Source organism: Streptopelia decaocto (genome assembly GCF_964273445.1).
Source record: "Streptopelia decaocto genome assembly, chromosome: 10".
Classification (NCBI taxonomy): Eukaryota; Metazoa; Chordata; class Aves; order Columbiformes; family Columbidae; genus Streptopelia; species Streptopelia decaocto.
Window position 1 is genome coordinate 2,128,544 of NC_138665.1, and position 19,054 is coordinate 2,147,597.

Below are 19,054 nucleotides of genomic sequence, written 5' to 3' on the forward strand. Positions count from 1 at the left end.
GTGACCGAACCCGACCCCCCCGCTGGCAAAAAGGCCGGGAAGGCGAAGGGGCTGGAGCGGGTGGCTCAGGGGTCAGAGCCGCCCGTCCTGGGGCAGCGGGGATGCTGCGCAATGGAGACGCCTGGTTTTCCTGCACTTGCACACGGGTAAATTTAAACACCACGAGGTTTTGTGCACGGCTTTACAGACTGGAAGATCCAGGTGGCTGTTGGAGGTTTTTGTAGCTCCAGTTCCAGCTGTTCACAAAGTTCTGCGCCTCTGTCTTTGCACCGTCTGCTGCCGCCTCCTCACCTCTGTCCCTTTCTCTTTGCTTTAGATCAGCTGTGATGCGTCGAGCGCTGCACACAGGAGTGGACTCCGCTACCAAAGTCATGGTTTCCAGCTAGCTGCACCCAAACCGACCCGCTGCCATGGAAACGGGCTGCGCGGAGGAGCCCGCCCGGAGCGGGTCGCAGTCGCTGGTCTGCGGGCAGCGGGAAGGACGGGAGCAGCGGCGGGAGGAGCCCGGGGACCGGCCGCCCGAGCGGGGCGATGCCTCCGTGGTGGCTGCGGAGCCGCAGCAGCCTCAGCCGCCCCCCGGCAAGCTGAAGAAAACGGCTTTCAAACTGTTTGGAGGGAAGAGGAGCATCTGCACGCTGCCCAGTTTCTTTGGAGGCAGAAGCAAAGGTCAGGGGAAAGTGGCCTCGAAAAAGGGCCTCAGCAAATGTCAGACCCACGACGGGCTCAGCGGTGCTGCCTGCGACGGGGCGCAGCCGGAGAGCCCTTCGGAGGGGAGCGGGGACTCGCGTCCCTGCCCTTTGCCGAGCTCCCAAAGCGCTCACCTGGCCCTCGACGCCAGCGCCGGGGTTGATCTTGGCCCTTGGGACAGCTCTCCAGGCGGGAGTGCCGAGGGCTGCGAGAAAAAGCCCAACGGGGACAAGTCCTCCTTTGCCAGACCCAAGAAAGGCCTGAAAGGGTTTTTGAACAGCATCCGGCGTCACCGGAAGAGCAAGGTCGCCGAGTGTGAGAAAGCCGAGGCGCCCGAGTGGAGCGGCGGTTCGGAGGAGGCCGGCAAAGCTCCCGGTGCGGGAGGGGAGAGCCGAGGGGCCGCGCAGGGCCGGGCGCTGGGACCCGTCCCCCTGGCCGCGGCCGGCCCGGGGAGCTCGGGGGGCGAGCGCTCGGGGGGCAGCGCTGCCGGCTGCGCCGAGGCTGCCGAGCCCGGCTGCGTCCCGGCTGCTGACGGCGGCTCTGAGGGTGACGCGGTGGTGACGCCGGGGAGCAGGGACGTTCTGGGTACGAAATCAGAGGCTGACGCCGGTGTCTGCGCAGAGTTTGGCTGTGGTGATGCGCTGCTGGCCTCTCACCCCGACTCCACGGACATCGACCCTCCCTGCCTGCACTCCGGGGACCTGCTGAGCCTCATCTTAGGAGACGCCGCGTCCCTGAAGAGCTTCGACTCCCTGACGGGCTGTGGAGACGACATCGCCGAGCCCGACATCGCCGAGAGCAGCATCTCTGCGGAGCGCAGCAGAGACGCCGCTAAACGCAGCTCCTGCCTGGTCACCTACCAGGGCGGTGGGGAGGAGATGGCCGTGCCCGAGGAGGCGGAGGAGGAGTACCTGCAGCAGATGTGGCCCCGCAGCGCGGCGGGGGACAGGAGCTACGGGGCCCAGGTGTCCAGCAGCAGTCTGGAGACACAGGGCTCGCGCGAGGCGCAGGCCCAGCCCTACGTGGGGGACGCGATGGACGGCGTCGAGCTCCTGACGCCGCAGAGCGAGCAGCAAGAGTCCGCCCCCAACAGCGACGAGGGTTATTACGACTCCACCACGCCGGGGCTGGAGGACGAAGCTGGAGACGGGCTCGGGGAGATCAAGAAGGAGCGTCTGCCCAGAGACAGTTACAGCGGGGATGCCCTTTATGAGTTTGACGCGCTGCTGAGTCCCTGTCACGGGGAGGAATCCCTGTTTGAGGGCAAAGTCCCACAGCCGGGGCTCTTCAGCTACTTCTTGGACTTGTGCCTCCCTGCTGAGCAGAGCCTGATGCAGCTGATGGACCAGAAGCAAGGGCTGATGGAGACGGAGGAAGAGCGGCTGGCGGCCATTCAGAAAGAGCTGCTGTTCTGGGAGCTGCAGCGGGAACCGCTCCTGAAACGGCTGGATGTTCCCGGCAAGGAGAAGTGTCCCCGGGAGCAGCAGCGCCTCGAATGTAGAACTAGAGCTGCCGGCTCGGTTGGCAAGAATCAGAGCGGCCTTGGTAGCGAGCAGGCGGCCTCGCACGGCCCAAGCAGGGCTGTGGCCGGCGGGGTTGCGGTGGCCAGAGCTGAAAATCCCGAGTGGAGGGATTTCCCAGGGACTCTGTGTCCAGAGAACTGTTACAACAGCCAAAAAGCCCAAGGAAGTTGCCTTACTCAGCTCCCAAAGAACAACCGGGGGTTCGATTTGGACCCAGACTCTGGGTTGTTTGGGGGCTCGGTAGCCCCAGCCAAAGCGGGGATGTTCCCCGGCTACAGACTGGCAGAGCTGGAGCGCGGCGGCGGAGCGGGGGCCACCAGCCCCCAGCCCCCGGTGGGCAGCGAGCACGAGCCCGAGCACGCCGTGAGCTTCTCGCAGGCGCTGGTGCAGTTCAACAGCAGCGGGACCCTCTTCTCCAGCCTCTCGGAAAGCCTGGGGAGCTCCAGCTCCGGCTCTTCCTTCACCCAGAACCTGCCCGCCCTCCCCACCATGGTCACCTTCGACGTGGTGGACGTGGAGCAGGAAGGAGAAGGGGAGTGCGAGCGGCATCCCGAGATGAACGCCGGCGAGGACATCGCCGAGGACTTTGACGACGGCTACGGACAGCAAGAGTCGTTGGCCGAATGTGACGAGAGAATGTCCCCGGGGTACCCCCCGGGCTCCTTGCAGAGCTGCCCCTGGGGGGTCGCCAGCCTGCCCCGGCACCTGCGCCTGCACGGGCTGAGCCCCTCGCTGCCGGCACCGCTCTCCGTGGGCCGGAGGAGCCGCTCGCTGGACACGGAGAGCCTGGAGCTCGAGCTGGCCGACCCGCAGGTTGCCAAGGGCGGCCCTGGGCCGTGCCGGCTCTGGGGGAAGCCGGAGGGTGGCGAACAGGAGGCCGGCGGAGCCAGGAGGAGCAGGAGCCAGGAGGAGGGCGAGCTGGCGGCTCCCGAGGGCGGGCTGGGCTGGCCGGGCTGGCAGCAGCTCCAGCTCGACACCGACGCGGCTGCCGGGGAAATGGAGCCCTGGGGTTTCGCTCCGGCCGCCGCGGGGGAAAGGGCCTGGGAGCTGTCGGAGCAGCCGGGCACCGCGTCCCTCCTTCTGTCCCCTTCCCGGAGCGTTGCTGGAGAGACTCCGGCCGCGCGGCCCCGAGAGCCGGAGCTGAGCCGGCACCGGCCCAGGCCCTGCACTTTGCCCCTGCGGAGCGACACGAGGCCGGCCCGGGAGGCGGCCGGTTCCTGCAGGTCCCACGGAGAAGTCACCGCCAAAAAGCTGCCCCGCGTGTCAGCCCGGGGAGAGCCAGAGCCCGAGCTGCCCCCCAGCTTTGGCTTTGCTTTGTCCCCAGAGAAACGCGCCAAGTGCCGACCCGTGGGCATCGCCCAGGGGGTGCCCCAGCTCCCCAGCGGCGGCTCCGACGCCGGGAACGGCCCGGAGCGCTGCGGAGAGACCCTGAAGGGCAGAGCCGGCCCCGCGCTGCCCGCCAGCTGCTGGAGCGCGGCCCTGAGCGTCACCGAAGCCGAGTAGCCGCTCGGGGATGGTGTGAAAAGGGCTGCAAAGGGCAGGGAGGGAGAACACAGAGATGAGGGAGCAGTTGGTGAGTGAGCTGAGTTTCGAGCTGGGCTGGTCAGGGTGAGCTCCTCCTGCAGCTCTGGTGCGGGGTCTCGCTGCTGCGGGTGCTCTGGGGGTTCGGAGCCACCTCGGATCCGCACGTTAATGCTGCAGCACTTTCTGGTTTTCAGCGCGAGTCGCAGCCTCTCAGACACCGAGGGCAGCAGCAGCCCCGGCGCGTTCGTGCTGCTGCTGGAGGAAACGCTGGGACCGGAGCCACGGCCAGCGCCGCAGGTTTGGGTTCGTTTCTGCAGGGCTGGGGCTGGGGGAGCGAGCTGGGGAAACCTTGGACAGAAACTGGGGTGTTTTCTTCATCTTCTCAGTGAAATGTTCTGGTTCAGACTCACTTGCAGTGTCTCCATCTCGGTCTCGGTGTGGCCGGCTGGGAGGAAGGATGCGGCTGTTTCCAGAGCGTGGACGGGAGGCCGCTCAGCCGAAAGGGGAACTTTGCAGTAACGTTATTTATTATTTTTTCCCTGCCCCAGAGGAAAGCAGGAGCTGTTGTGTGCGTGCCGGTAGCGTTTTCCAGGTCTCGTGTTAATTTGCTCACAGATACCACCCTTGCAGAGCTGTGCTGTCGATGGACCGTTAGGAACCAGGTGTGGGTCCGTTCTCTGCCCGCTCTGCCCTCCCGGAGCACAATTCCCGCTGGGCCCGTCCCGTTTGGTCCCGCGCTCCTCGCCTCTCCCGGGCCGTGGGACACGGGCGAGCTCTTTGAAATAAGCTGAATGTGCATCGTGCCTGGAGCCGCGAGGCTGCGGGTGCTGTTACTTTCACCAAAAGGAAGTTTTGTGGGTTGTTTTTGTATTATTATTTTACTGTTGTTTTCTTTGCATCAACTCATCTGAGGAAAGTATTCTGTTAATTGGAATACAGGATGTAACGCAGCCTAAATTAGGCTTCACAACTTCTTCCTCCTGACGGGAGGGAACAAGAAAGCCGGAGGTTGCTGCAGGTTTTGGATTTATTTTCCTCTTGGACTTGTCTGAGGGGCTCGTACGAGCCCCTGGAAACATCTGTCTCAGGCTGTTGGTCCTCGAGACGTCTCCCGTGTCCTCCGGGATCTCAGACACACTTGTCTCTAAACCAAACCTCCCTGTCTGTGACTTGCGAAGCTGCTTCCTCCTGTCCCCGCTCTGTATTCTGATTTTAATTCAGTTACCGGTGATGATTTTGGGTTCCCTCCCACCCCCAAGCTGTGGACCCGGCTGTGGCTGGAACGGTCACAGCTCCCTGGCATCGCCGGGTTTACAGGCACCAGGAGCTGCTCTGGGTTTATTTTCTTCCCCCAAGCAAACTGAGGTTCTGATATTTCTTGTTGAGAAGAGACTCTTCAGGGTCAGGTCTCACACCTCACGTCTCGCCGCCCCTCACAACACAAACCCGCAGCGAACCCGCTGGTGCCATCGGGGCCGCTGTCACACCGACGGGCACTCACAGCAATTGCTCGGACCGAGCAGCCCCGGGCTGGCTTTTAATCGCTGTTTTACTTTAGCGTGTCCCCAAAGGCTCTGGCGGGTTAAGGGGTTTGCGCAGCGTTTTGTTCAGACGTGGAGCAGCTTTGCAAAGTCTGGTGAGCTGTGAAAGCGTCTCGGTGCTACAATGAATGTTCCGTTGCAAACGCGCGTCTCTAGGAATAATTCTCTTGGGTGTAGGTATGTCATGGGAGGGCTTAGTGAAAACAGCTTCTAGACTTGAATGTGTGAAAGCAATACAGCCAAGACTTGGTAATCTGACTTTAGACCAAAGGCTCCTCCTCTTAAATTGATGTGAACTAAATGAAGCAAAGATCTGTTGGGTTAAGGTGAGTTTTCTAAAAGCATTTTTGGAGTCCATTTGCTGGATTATTGGTGCATTCGGCCCCATTACCCAAAGAAATCAGACATTTCAGCGCTCACCCAGCCTGTACGTTCTCACTGCCGTAGAGCGATTGCATTTCGCCGCCTGACGTGCTGCTCTCCCTACAACACCCGTCTGCCCGGGATGAACAGGAGCAGCTCCTCCGCTCCTGATCCGGATCGGGCTGTCGGTCCAATGCTGCCTTACCGAGAGCTCAGGCTGGAGAGGGTAGTTGAGGCTTCCTATGAAAACGGTTTCTGAACCAGAATAGTTCCCAGGAGCAGGAACAGCGGGTCGTCTTGCCAAGATATTGAGGAAAAGCTCCCCTCGAGGAGCTCTCCGGAACACGGCCCTTCCAGGGAAGCTCTTGCCTTAGAGGGATGAATTGTGGCTGCTAAACTGCGCTTAAACCACTGACATTCGGGTCAGTCTACCAAGTAATTCTGTATTGCATTTTGGGGCCTCGGGGGTTTTATTTGTTTGTTTTTATACACATAAGAAAATGGTGGATTTTATCTATTTTTGTATAGTTTTGCATTTTATATTCACGGGGAAGTGTTACGGACTTTAGTTTTACTGGTGTGCGTTGTCTCTTCGAGCGCCGTGGTTCCCGTTCCGATGGAGAAAAGGCCGTTACCGTGTTGCTGCCGCTGCCCGTGCGGCGCGAGGGAACCTCCGGCTGCTCTGTGCGGCGCCTCCTGCTCCCCGGCCCCGGCAGCGCCGGCAGCGGCACCGGCCCGGCACACGCTGCGCAGGCACCGCGGGCGCCCGCGGTTGCTCCCCTGTCACTTTGTGTCTGTTTTCTGAGCTTTGTTTTTAATCTGAGTTTGTGGGGTTCAGTGATTTCTCCCTGAAGGAATTGTGACCGTCTTTAAACTAGAAAACCACAGATTTCAGCTGGGGCTGTAATCATTTTATCCCAATTGAGGCTTTTCCGCAGTCCGGGCCGGAGCCGCTGTTGGTGGGTGCGCGGCGATGCTGGTGACGCGGGGATGGACGTTCTGTCCCCGCGGTGCTCCCCGGCCGGGCTGGCACTCGGCGCTCACCCTGGCACGGGCAGCATCGCCGGCTCCGGTCCGAGAGCCGCTCTGTAAATACCGCGGGCTCTGCGCAGGCTCCGCGGGGCTTCCACCTTCTGCCTCCTGCACCGGGCGGGGGCCGCGGCAGCTCCGGTGCCGCCGGCATCGCCAGCATCGGTCCCGCGTCCTCCCGCGGTGACGCCGCCTTGAGCCGGGGGTCAGAAGGGCAGGGAGAGCTCTGGAGAGCTGAGACCCAGCCCAGGTAACGCGGCTCTTCCCGCTCTGGTTGGATGTGGGCAGACAACGCGCTGCTGGGTTTGCTCGGCTCTGCAGGACTGGTGGCCCCGCGGAGTTTGTCACCTGCGCGGGGTGTGAGGGCTGAAATAACTTCTCTGCACAAACCGCGGTGCTGAACGGAGCAGACGAGAACAATGTCAAACAGTGACGTGCAGGAAGAAAATTAAATGCTGAAAAGCTAAAAGATTACAGCCAAAAGCAGATATTTTTTCCTCTTCTTTGCCCCCCTGCCAGTTCCAGCAGAGATGGCAATGGCTGCTGAGACATTTGGCTCTCGGTAGTTTGGGTTTTTTTGTTTTCTAATTAATTAGCCTTCACCTAATGGTGCTTTTTAATTTTTCCTGAGTGACTTTGCCCTGTTCCCAGCACAGGGGCCGGACGGGCAGGTCACAGGACAAACGTTCCTGGGTTGCTCGGCCCAGTGCCGCACTCCACGTTCCCTCTGCCCTGGTTGTGCGGCTCCCTCCTCTCCAGCCGGGGCCACCTGCTCTTCTCGCCGTCTTGAGTCACCCCGAAGCGGCACTTGGGTGAAGTGATGAATGAAAACCCAGAGAAGCCTCTGGGTTCTAAAGGAAACCTCTCCCGGCCGTGTCCAGGGGCCGCGCTCCCCGGGCCGTGCGCTGCGGCGGCTGCTCCGCGGGGCCGGGAGCGGAGGCGGCTCCTCCCGGGGACCAACCTGACGGAGTTTGGGGTTTTTCCTGATTTCTTTCTGCTCTCACTGCTACTCGTCCTTTCAGCTTTTTAATGTCTTGATTGTGTTTTACAATGAATGTTCCTTTCACTGAATTGTAATGAATAAACTTCAGATTTTTGGACAACAGTGGGTTTCGCTTGTGGTTTGGTTTTCTCCTTGGCTTGTTTTATGCTTGATTTAATCTTTTCCTTTTCCCTACCCTCCTATCTCTTGGTTATTTTCAAGTGAAGTGTTTTTTTCCGTGGGAGGAGGCAACACAAGAGCTGCTTTGGAGAGCACAGCGCGCCGCTGGTCCCAGCACCCCTTGGCCAAACCCCGCGCCGTTCAATGAACCTGCAGAATCTCCGTCGTTGGAGGCACCGGCCCCAGAGCCCAACTTTCCCCGTGGTGTCTCGTCCCGTGCTGCCGCTGGGCTGGAGCGCTGGCCGGGGTGACGTGGGTGGCGGGAGCAGAGACCGCGTGGCTCCCAGGGGATGAAGTGTCACTGGTGGGTCTGTCCTCACAAGGTGCTTTCCCTGTGAGTTTAAACAAGGGCCTTTGGGCTGTTCTGCCTCAGGGACATAGTTTGACCACGTCACCAAGGGAGGTTGATGTTGGTTGCAGCTTTAGTGCGTTTTGCTTGGAATAGGAGCTGACGGAGAAGGTGAAGGGGGGTTTGGGCAGCTCCGTCCCCACAGCCGTCCCACAGGGCCATGCACTGGTGTGACCTCCACATCATGGGGACACTGGGGGACAGAGGCAGCAGGTGAGGGGCCATCACAGAGGAGAGGCCACCAAACCAGCACTGCTCCAGGGACATCATCCCAAGTTGAATTTAGGGAGAAAAAAAATTACCCAGGCGAGGGAAAGGGCAGAGGGCGCCACTGACTGCTGCTCCGGAGCTCTGATTGTTATCCTTCGTTTGAAACACGGGCCGAAGTCTGGAAGGTAATCGGCTGGGAGAAATGCAAGATGAGGCTGGGTCGGCGCTGCACGGGCTGTTCCCCGCCAGGGATGGAAATCTCATCCAGAGAGCAAAAAGAACAAGCTGTTTGAAAGGTTGAGCAGGGGCAAGGGTTGTGTGCCTGCTGCCACTTGGTGGTTCCTGGGCCGTGAGCTCAAATCTCATCTTCCAATTCTCCTTCTGGAGTCATGATCCCGTCCAGCCTCTTTGGCGGCTGTTATTCTGAGCATGCTTCCTGCATCTTACATGTTTCTTGGCTTAAAATACATTCCCCGAAGCACTTGGGTTGCTTTCCAGATCCCGTTTTTGAGATTTAAGACTCCTGAAGCTGCAACAGCATTTTCTCCTGAGGACAATGTCAAATCCTGCTGTGCCAGCTGGGGCTCCCGGCGGGGATGGGGTTACCCAGGGGACTGCTGGCAATGCTTACGACTGCAGGTGTTTAATACCACGTTGTAAGTGGTGCCTGGGACGTATTGCCCTTGGCTTCACCTGCAGTGAGTAACATCCGCCTGGCAAAGCGATGGATACAGGTGACCAGGTACTGGAGGGGATGCTGGAAGCCACCAGGCACAGCTTGGCAGACGGATGCTGCAGGGGATGGATTTCACCTTGTCCCGGTGTTGCTTTCTGTTTCTCCTGCTGCTTTCTTGCTGTACACGTGGCAGGAGAAGCATTTGACCCTGATAGCAAAATGTTGCTGGTGGAGGTGACATGATCAGGGATGCTTCAGACCTTCAGCTTTAATTGCCTACTAGGAAATACATATCCACTTGTTCACTGCAAACAAGGCCCTACTGAAAAAAACACACTGGCAGGTGGAGAGACTGCAAATAATAAGATGTAGACATCAACACCTCGTTAATACATTTAACTTTCCTTTTAGCTATAGCTTTATTCAGCATGACTGTAGATAAGGGTAGCAGCAAACAATCTTTGAAGCTTAAAGAATATTTTTAAAATAAGTACCAAGGCCTCACATTTGTTCTGAAACTGTTTTATTTTCAGGGAATACTGTTTAATTTAATTGTCTTGATTTTGACCTTCACGTCACCTGCAGCTTGGTGGCAGCACCTGTCTCCATCTCCTGCTCCACCAAAGATCCTGCAAGCAGTTTGCTACAGCTGGTTTAATTTCTTTGCTATGCCCATTCCTCTTCCCCCATCCAGCTCAAGCGGAGCTTATCAGCTCCCGTCCCGTCCTGCCTGATGTGACATGGCTGTGAGCACAACCCACAAATGGGTTCGGAGCAGCCAGCGCGTGGAAGCAACGGGGGAGTGGAGAGGAGCTTTGCAGCTTTCATGAGTTTCGCCCAAAACAGGAGCTGGGGGAAGAAGGTGAAGGGCGGTTCGAGCCGGGGGTTCGGGCAGGTCCGTCCCTGCTCTGTCCCACCCGCACACTGGTGTGACCCGCACATCGTGGGGATGGGGAGGGACGGAGGCAGCAGCTGAGGCCACCAGCGGGCAGGAGGGCTCAGCTTTTGGGAACACCCTTCAGCAACAGCAGGGCGAGGGGCTGCAGTGTCGGGGACCATCCCCTGCCCTCCCCGAACAGCCTTTTTAACCAAATTCCTGCTCGTTGTGGGGATCCCATTTGTCTGGGTGGAATTTGGGGCCGGTTTTGGCGCTGGGCTGACCCCTAAGGGAGAGCTCAGTTACTGCAGCTCTGGGGCTGGAGCGATGCTGGGCCGGGACAAAGTGCCCCCGAAAGCCGCAGAGGCAGCGCGGGGGTTGGGGCGCTTGTGGGGGACACAGCGGGGGGAACGCGCCGACGAGCCGGAGCTTCGTGCATCTGTCCCGGCTCCCTCGGTGCCCTGAGCGCTCAGCACCAGCAGCCCCAGTGTCACCCCACGGCGATGGACGCGGGGACCGGGCGGCACCGCTGGGGACACAGACCCACCACACCGCAGCACTGTCGGCTGGATGCCCATCTCTGTGCGAGTCTACTCTCTCCCCACTGGGCCTTCCTCATGGGTTTCTCCATTTTCCCCTATTTTTCCACCAAAAAATGTTGTGGCTTTTCATCCAAGAGGAGAAAAACCCCAAGGGCTCTGGGAGCTTCTTGGCTGTTCATGTCTGGTTTTCAAGGAGGGCTGGGGAGGGGACTGGGGACCCTGGAGGGGTTTGGTGGCTTCAGTGCCATCTGAATTTGCAGGATGTCTGTGGACAAGGTGGTTACAGGTGCTGGGAGCAGCAGAGGGTCTGCATGGTCACCCACGTGGGGGGCCCTGGGTGCCAAATCGTTGTGGCTTCGCAGCTGAGTGGGATCCGAGTGGGCAAAGCCACCACCACAGCATTCTCAGGCACCAGAGACAATCAGGGACCCACGCAGCCCAGCGCCACCAGTAACACCAGTGGGCTCTGCCCCAGCAGGTAATGGATTTTGGTCATCCCCTTTGGTCAGAGACCTCAAAAATGTGGCCTGTTTTTAAAAGCCACCTGCATGTCAGCAAGATGTCACTCTCTGCAACTGCCTGAAAGGAGGTTGTAGCATGGAGGGTGTTGGTCTCTTCTCCCAAGGAACAAGTGACAGGATGAGAGGAAAAAGATGACCTTAGCTGCCAGCTTCTGTTAACTTTAAGACTCGTTGAAGCTTTTTGAAGGTTTTCTCCCCAAGCTTGAGTAGTGGTTGCCTGTCTAGATCTGACTTGGGCCTTCTATAAAACCACCAAAGAGATCTGCTTCTGGATAGCATCACGTTTCCCATATGGCCATTGCCAGGGGTTGCCAAGGGCAGGGCCAGGCTCTGCTGGGACTGGCCCTAGCTGGGCCCAGCCTTATCTGACAGCCAGGCCTGGCCTCAGGTCCCAGGTGGATAAATGGCCACAAATGTGATTGCGGTAGCTGAATGTCACCATACGCCCATGGGGCTTCCCAGTAGGACAACAACACAAAGTTGCTTGGCTTGCTACAGGGGTGGGAAACTGGGACAGCAAAAGCCAAGGAACCGTGACACTGGTGTGACACAGCTGCTTGATAGCACATGAGAAAGAGTGGTTACGGTTTTATCAGCTCTTATAGATGGAAGAATAACCAAACAATCATTATTAGATGCCAGTGCATTGCCTGTGATTAATGAGAGGCAGTTTTAAGCAGAAGTTTGCCAAACCCCCCCACCCCAACAAATGTGGGTCTGAGCTCCTCAAGAACTACAACCACCATGGGAGAGAAGTTACTTGGGCGAGAGAAACCAAGCTGTGTTTCACACCAGTCAAGAATCCTCGACTGGCTGCTCTGGCTTTTGAGTAATGGCAGCAGAGCTGGAGGCAGCGATGAGCTTCTCCCCGCGTTTTCCAGGGCTGGAGAAGCCACTAACGTGAAGGACACATTCATTTGAATGAGACCTGTAGCCCCTGCGTGGGAGCCCCAGGAGGGCTGACAGGACAACTGTTACATGGAAATTATCTCCCAGGCAAAGAAGACTCAAATATGATCAAAAAGTGATAAAGACTGGCTCTGAAAAACAGGATTTGAGGAAAAAAATCCTATGGGAGAAACAGAGGGATTTCACCGCCTGCTCGGCGCAGTGAAACGGCTCGAGCTGAAGAGCCCGAGTCTGTCTGATGCAAACCAGACCTCACAGATGTTGTTCATGAATTTTGTGGGGGTTTTGTCTGTGTTTTTTCTGTTTGTCACAGTGAATGGAGCCTGCTGAAAACTACATAGCTGGGGACTGAGACATTCTGGTCCCAGCAACTCAGCGTTTCCCAGCCCAGGTACCAGTGGGGAGGATTTCTCCTTGATTTACACTCATGTTGGATGGGACGCGTTTAGACCTTTTGGGTCAGATCTTTTGTTTCTCGCTGTGTCTGGGCTTTTCTTGCTGTTCCATAGGTGCTGTGCATGGATTTGGTGTGACGAGGCAAAGCAAAGGTGGCAATGGCTTGCGCTTCCCTTGTGTTGTCCCCATAGGGGCTGCTGAGAGCCACGAGGTCCCCAACAATGACCGGCCTGTCCCTGAGCCCCAACTCCTGCTGCATTAACTCGTGCATTTTGGCCATGGCACTTCTTTCTTCTGCAGAACAGCTTTGGAGTCAGGCTGCCAGGACCCTGAGGGCACTAACAGCCCTTAATGGCTCCAAGTTGCCACAACCTGGGACCCCCACTCACACCCATGGGCCCAGAAGCCCATTTAAGCTCAGCCTTGGTTCTCCAGTCCTCCCTGGGCTGTCTTGCAAGGCTCCAGCCCAGTCCTGTCCTATCCCTGGATATGGACTCTGTTGATCCAGACCCTGACACATGGGCTGGCTTCCCAGCCTAACCGTGGAGCTGCCTCATCACCATGAACATGCCTTGGTTGGCGTTGGCCACCATCCTCATCCCGCTCACCTTGCTTAAGCACAGTGGGGCTGGTCCTGCCCTGCCAGCAGGGTTATGGCCCTTGGCCAGCATGGTTGGTGTCATCACCGCTGACCTCAAATGTCCCTAAGGGGTGCTCTGGGGCCAGGCAAGGGCTGCTGTGTTTGGAGAAGGGATGTCAAAAGGGCAGGATGCCAGAGAGCCGCCAACATATAAATAAACCAATCCTTTCTAAAGCCACACAAGGCTGGCTGTGTCTGTTCTCATGCCAAGAGCTGGCTGAGAAAGACTCCCTTCTCTTCCCCACGCTTCGGAAATGCGCGGGAAGGTTTCCAGGGTATTACTTAGCATCTCCAAAGGGTGGGTGCGGATGGGGAGCAAGGCTGCGCTGCTTCACCTGGATCTGCAGCGAAGGTTTCTCCTGCTGCTGGGGTGGTGGTGCTGAGCTTGGCTCCTCCTTGACCATCGGGCTGTGTGCTGCCCCCAGCTAGATGAGGTTCTTGGGGACGTGGTTTAGAGGCGGACTTGGCAGTGTTGGGTTAAGGGTTGGGTTTGATGACCTTAAAGGTCTTCTCCAACCAAAATGATTCTGTATGATGCAGCTCCAGCTCAAGGCACCGCAGCTTGTCCTCCATCTTCTGCTCACGCCTTGGTTAACCCCCTTTCAGCGATTTAAGAAGTGGGAATTTGCTGCTTCCCTTTGCTCGCGTCTGTTTCCTGGGTGATTTCTCCTCTGTTCAATTTTCATGTGCTCAGCTCCACCCTGATTATTTTTTCCTGGGGAATACCCCACCCAGCACAAGGGGCTCTGTACCAACACCACCCCGCAGACCTCGCTGGCCGCCTTCCCAGCCCCCGGGCGCCGCGCTGCCTGCGTGTCGGTGCAGAGGGCTCGGCGCTGGAAGAGATGGCGCTTTCCCGCACCAGGCCAGGCGGGAGAAGGCAGGAACTCGCATGTTGGTGCCCGCACGTGTTTCCAGCATGTCTGAGGACCTTTCTCCTCCACCCTGCGTTGCTGCTGTTGAACAGTGACGAGCAAAGTCGTGTCGGCTTTGATCGGGAGGTTTGCTCCGTTTGATCTGATCCGTTTGATCTGATCTCTCGCCTCCCTGCTGCACTCTGCTATGTTTTTCCCTGTGCTTTTTTGCAACACGAGGAAGTTAAATTCCACGTGCGTATTAACATCATGCCAAGGACGTGCTGCTGTCTTCTACAGGCTTCTCCTCCTTTTTGGATAAGTTATTTATTTGCAAAAAGTAAAGTGCCTCTTGGTGTGAAACTAGGGAGGGAAAAAGTGAAGGCTGGATTCGAGCCAGACCCAGGGAGCGAGAGGAGTGCTGTTTTGTTATTGTTTCTTCCAAAAAACCCATGAACAATTCTAGAAAGGAAAACTCTCCGGTGTGTGCCCATAGGTTGTTCATTAGCATGACACTGTTGCCTGCGGGGAAGTGCTGAAGTTTGAGTGCCCAGAGCAAAACCAGGTCCTGTTCTAACCCTGGAACACCTCTCCTGGCCTCACATCATGCTATTGCTGCTCGGTGGCACAGCACGGCTTCTCCAGGCTCCCACCCATCGCAGCCCACAGACCTCTTCAGGGATGTGGATGTGCCATTTTGCTGCGTTTTAGAAAAACGCCCCAATATTCACTCAAAACAGCGTGAGCTCAGGTGCTTCTTGATGCTGGAGCAAACTGCTGGTCTGCAGGTGATGCCTGTTTGGTGAAGCATTAGTGTGGGTTTGGGCACTCTGCACTTGGTGGGTTTTTTTGTGACATGTCAACTGTCAGCCCTTATTTATGGCCTTTTTTTGTTCCTCTTAAATCCTCTTACAACATTTGACCCTCCAGGAAGATTCTTGGTTGCTGCACAGCACCCTCAGCCCCTTGTTTTGGGGGTTTTGAGGGCAATGAGAGACCTGTACCAAGGAGGAGAGGGGGATGTAATAAGACCCCCCAGAATGAGAGGATCCAGTAGATTTGTTAGCTTGGGCTTGCCCATGGGGTGTTCACCTCTGTTTTTCCATTAAACAGAACAAAACCAGTCCTACAATTCCCTGGCATCTAGGAGAGATGCTGGTGTCTCTGTGTAGGAGAGACACTGAGCTCATTGAAGCAGGAGAGTTGTGATGATCGGGGCACCAGGTAACACAGGCAAGACTGGACACATACAGGCATTATTTGGGACTGGCTTTAAATATGGGATAAAGTGACCTCAGCATCTGTACCACGGCCACAGTGTCACACATTTGGCAGCAAATCCCAGAGGGGCTTGTTGTAAAGCTGTTGCTTTTTCCCCATGGAGGAATCAGCAGGGAATTTCTTGTGGCTGAAAGCCCTGGAGCTGCGGCAGCCCCGGCAAAGCCGCTTGTCGCACGGGGCTGAGCCGATGTCACCGGTGCCATGTGGATGCACAGGGATGCTGGTCCATGGCAGCTGCTGTGGGTTTTGCCCGACCTCCCCCAGAAAGGAGAGCGGCCCGGTGGCTGGTGCAATACATCACCAGTTGCAAGAAAGGATTGCTTATATATTTTTTTTTAAAAAGCAAATAATTCTGATTTTTATCAGAGGCAATGGATTTGGCAGCTGAGAAGCAGCATGTAGGAAATGGAGCTGGCTGAGTGCTTCTGTGGTGAGACAGCTAAATTAACAGAGCCTGACAAATAAATCACCAGCTTTTGGCCCCAGAATTAATGTTTGTTTGAAGTGAGACTAACATTGTTGTGTATGACTTGCCTGGTTACACACGCAGCTTTTCAGAGTCAACAGCCGGCTGGTTTGGGGCTACGAGGGTCCCTGACCGGGATGCAAGGCAGCGCTCACACCCCCAGCCAGCCTGTCACACCACCTTACTGACCCAGCTGTGGCTGTGAATTCAAGTCCTGGTGTTCCAGGATGAGGACTAACAGCTCTGAAGTGTTTTTCCTGCAGGATCCTTTGCTGGCTACTCTCCCTGCACAAGCACTTGCCCACAACCAAGGTCCATCCCAGCCTTTGAGCTCCATCCTTCTCCCATTGCCAGGCTGGCGCTCCCTGCATTGACTTTGCCCAGCCCCTCTTTTCTGAAATCTTCTCCCAGCGGGTGATCAGGAGGGACACGGTGCCACTAATGATGTGTAGTGTCACCTCCCTGCCTGTGCCACCCCAGCCAGGAGCATGGCGCCCGTGGGAGCTGCTTGCAAAGGCTGCAAACACCAGGGTGCTGAGGATAAGAAGCGATTTTGTTTTCCTTTTGCTGGTGCAAAATGCATTTAGGCACACGTGCTTTTACATGATTATTGGTAGTTTTGTTTAGGTGCCCAAAGCCAGTGCAAAACCAAATGTTGCTCCAAACAGCAGCCGTGGCTTTGAAAGGCTTTGGAAGGCATAAGGTGTGGCTGGGCGAGCACAGGAGCGAGGTGGTGGCAGCAGGTCCCTGTACTGCTGTGTTGCCTCTCATTTCAAAACTGTATTGATCTGTCCCGCACATTCCTCCTCCCTATTTACTATTAGAAATTACACTACGCCCAAACGGTGAATCATGAAGATGGCGCTTCCAAGGGTGTCATTTGTGCCGTGGTATCGGAGTGTGTTGGTCGCTGAAGCCGAAGGTGCTGGATGTCCCCTCTGGCTGGGGTTTGAGAGAGGAGCTGGAGGGATGGGACAGTCATTTAATGCCGGTTTGTAGAAATGATTTGGGACACAGTGCCATGGGAGGCCAGCACCACATGTAGACACAGTGGTAGAATCAGTGGTGTGGTCAGAACGGTTTGGTGTAGGATTCTCCTGTGTTCAAAAGGAGAGCCAGAGCTGCAGGCTGCGGGTCAGCAACCTCCCACAAAACATGATGTCTGGGATTTTCAGAGGGTATCTGGCATCTGGCGGAACTTTGTAAGGCAGGTAGCAAACTCTCCATTGCTCTGAAGGCTTTCATTTCAAAGCAGGTGTTTTCTCCAATGTGGGATTTCCATCTTTTGGTCAGCAGCTGTCAGCAGGTGAAACTCCACAGCCCAAGAGACTCAGGGTAGGCTGGATAAATAAAATTATTTCTTCCAGGATTAAAATGAACTGCAGTATTTTGCTCAGGTGCTGAGGCCCTCCATTCTCCTCCACTTGTTCACTTGTCCCTGCTGAAGCAGCAATGCTGTAGATCCCACCGAGGAGTGTGGTCCTGGAGGATGCAGAGGTGAAAAGGGTCTCTGCCATGCCTGTGTCCTGAGCCCACTGCTGTGACCGCAGCCAAGCAGGAGCCGTCCCAGTGGTGAGGACAGGCTGGCAGCTCTGCTGGGCTCCAGCCCTTCCAGGCTCAGGTGGCTGTGCCCGGGTCCCCGAGCTGCTCCGGGGCTGGGTGAGCGTGAGTCACGCTGCAGAAATCTCCCCGGGGCTGCTCCTGCATTTGGAGGTTGTGCCCATCTCCAGTGTGCATGTCTGGACTGGTTCAAGCAGAGCTGCTTAACTGGGTTAATGGGTTTGTACTCCCGTGATGAGGGAGCTGGGATGGGCGAGAGCATCGTTCCTCTTCCCGGAGAGACACTCGGAGGCTTTTGCCCACCTCCCCCTGCCCACTCAGGCTCTCCCTCCTGGTTTGGCTCTAATCCCTAGTGTGGGTGAGGGTGGTGGTCTCAGAAACGCCTTTGCCCTTGCTAAAGGACTGAGCACTGGGAGAGAGGTTTTGGTGAAGAAATGTCCTCTCGCAGTCCGTCACGTGGGAACAGCAAAGGACAAAGTGATTCAGCCTCAGGTGGGGAAACGGGACTTTCGGTCCCAGCCATGTCACCGAGAGGTCCCCCCTCCCCTTGCCAAGGCATCCTAGGCAGCGCGTCCAAGCAGGTGGATCCCAAAGGTGCTGCCAGAGTGAAGCTGAAACCTCCCTGCCTGCCTTGCAAGCATCCAGCTTTGTTCCATTCTGTCGACTGCTTGCTGACAAGGCTGCCTCTAGAGTTAAAAGCAAGTAACGTGTTCTAAGAAACCTATAAATGCTCATGTAAGTGCTAGGAGTGATGGAGCTATTGGGGTTTTCTGCATTCGCGGGTGCTGCTGGGGCAAGCTACAGCAGCCTTGCCTTGGGCTGCCTCTGCTCTGCTCCTTCTGCCACGCTGGATCCCAGTGGCATTTGCTTTGCAAAGGCAGGAGACCACAGCTTCCTCCTCCACTAACAGAAAATAATGGGGCTGCAGGAGGTTTGATGTTGAAAACATGGTTTCCAGCATCCCAAGTTGGGGAAGCAGCAGAAACTCGCGTGTTTCGCAGATGTCTCCTCAATGCTCTTTTCCTATGAGGTATTTGTGGTGCAGCAGCAAGGGATGTGGGTTTTCTGCATGTTTAGTGAGTGGAACCCACCGGCATCGTCCCTGCCCGGGCACGGAGGGGTGCAGGGAGCGGTGGCCAGCTACAATGTGCTATTAATAACCCACCAGCGAGGCTGCGGGCTGGAGGAAACAAAGGAAATGAAGTTAATACGTGGAAATGTTTCCTTGTTTTCCCACTTGGTGCTCAGGGCCTGTCTGCTGCTCCCTGCCCCTCTCGCCCAGCCCAGGGGCTGGATGATGGCTCTAGGAGAGCCAAGGTTGGCGAAAATGTCAAAGAACGGCATTCTGGGGATGGCAAGCAAAGAGTGAAGGACTGTTAAAGCACATCTAAGCTGCTTAGAAACATGGAGAGGGGTTTAGGGGGCTGTTTATTCAGTGTGAAGGGAGGAAAAGGGCACACTTACTTGTGGATTTCGGGGCAGTGTTGCTCCTTGCCAGTCCCACAGGGAGCTCAGCGGTGGCTGGAGGCTGGAAAACCAGCTCGTGCGCTGGGGACGGGCTCCACGGGGTGACACAGCACGGCTCAGCCACGCTTCCCACGCACGGCTCTGCCGGCAAGTCCTTTCCTGCAGCCGCCGAGGGCTCTGCCCCGCTGGTCCTCGGGTGCGACCGCCAAAATCCCTGACCTCCCCGCCCCAGCTCACCTGCGCTATTGCTGAGCAATCCTGCCATTCTCTGCGTGGCCCTGCGGCTGCTGCAGGTGGGGATGCTGTCCTGGGGGCTCAGGGCAGAAGCCTTGGCACAAGGCTTGAGCTCAGCAAAGAGCAGCTTTGATGGTAAATCCCAAACCCTGCCACAGTGCACGGGACGCTGTCAGAAGTGCCAATCAGCCTTTGTGAGAGGGTGAGAAAAGTGGTGCCATCTCCATGGGGTGGCTTTGGGGT

General features: G+C 57.0%; 1 protein-coding gene across 1 annotated transcript; it reads left to right on the forward strand.

Annotated features, from left to right (window-relative positions):
• Positions 1–139: 139 nt before the first annotated feature.
• Positions 140–7,722, forward strand: AMER1 (APC membrane recruitment protein 1). The gene has a single exon (XM_082061582.1). It carries the CDS (start codon positions 411–413, stop codon positions 3,711–3,713), a length of 3,303 nt encoding a protein of 1,100 aa, XP_081917708.1. The 5' UTR covers positions 140–410; the 3' UTR covers positions 3,714–7,722.
• Positions 7,723–19,054: the final 11,332 nt, after the last annotated feature.

Excerpts from the sequence above, each read along its gene's own strand:
- AMER1 (XM_082061582.1), top strand. The coding sequence starts at position 411 with ATGGAAACGGGCTGCGCGGAGGAGCCCGCCCGGAGCGGGTCGCAGTCG.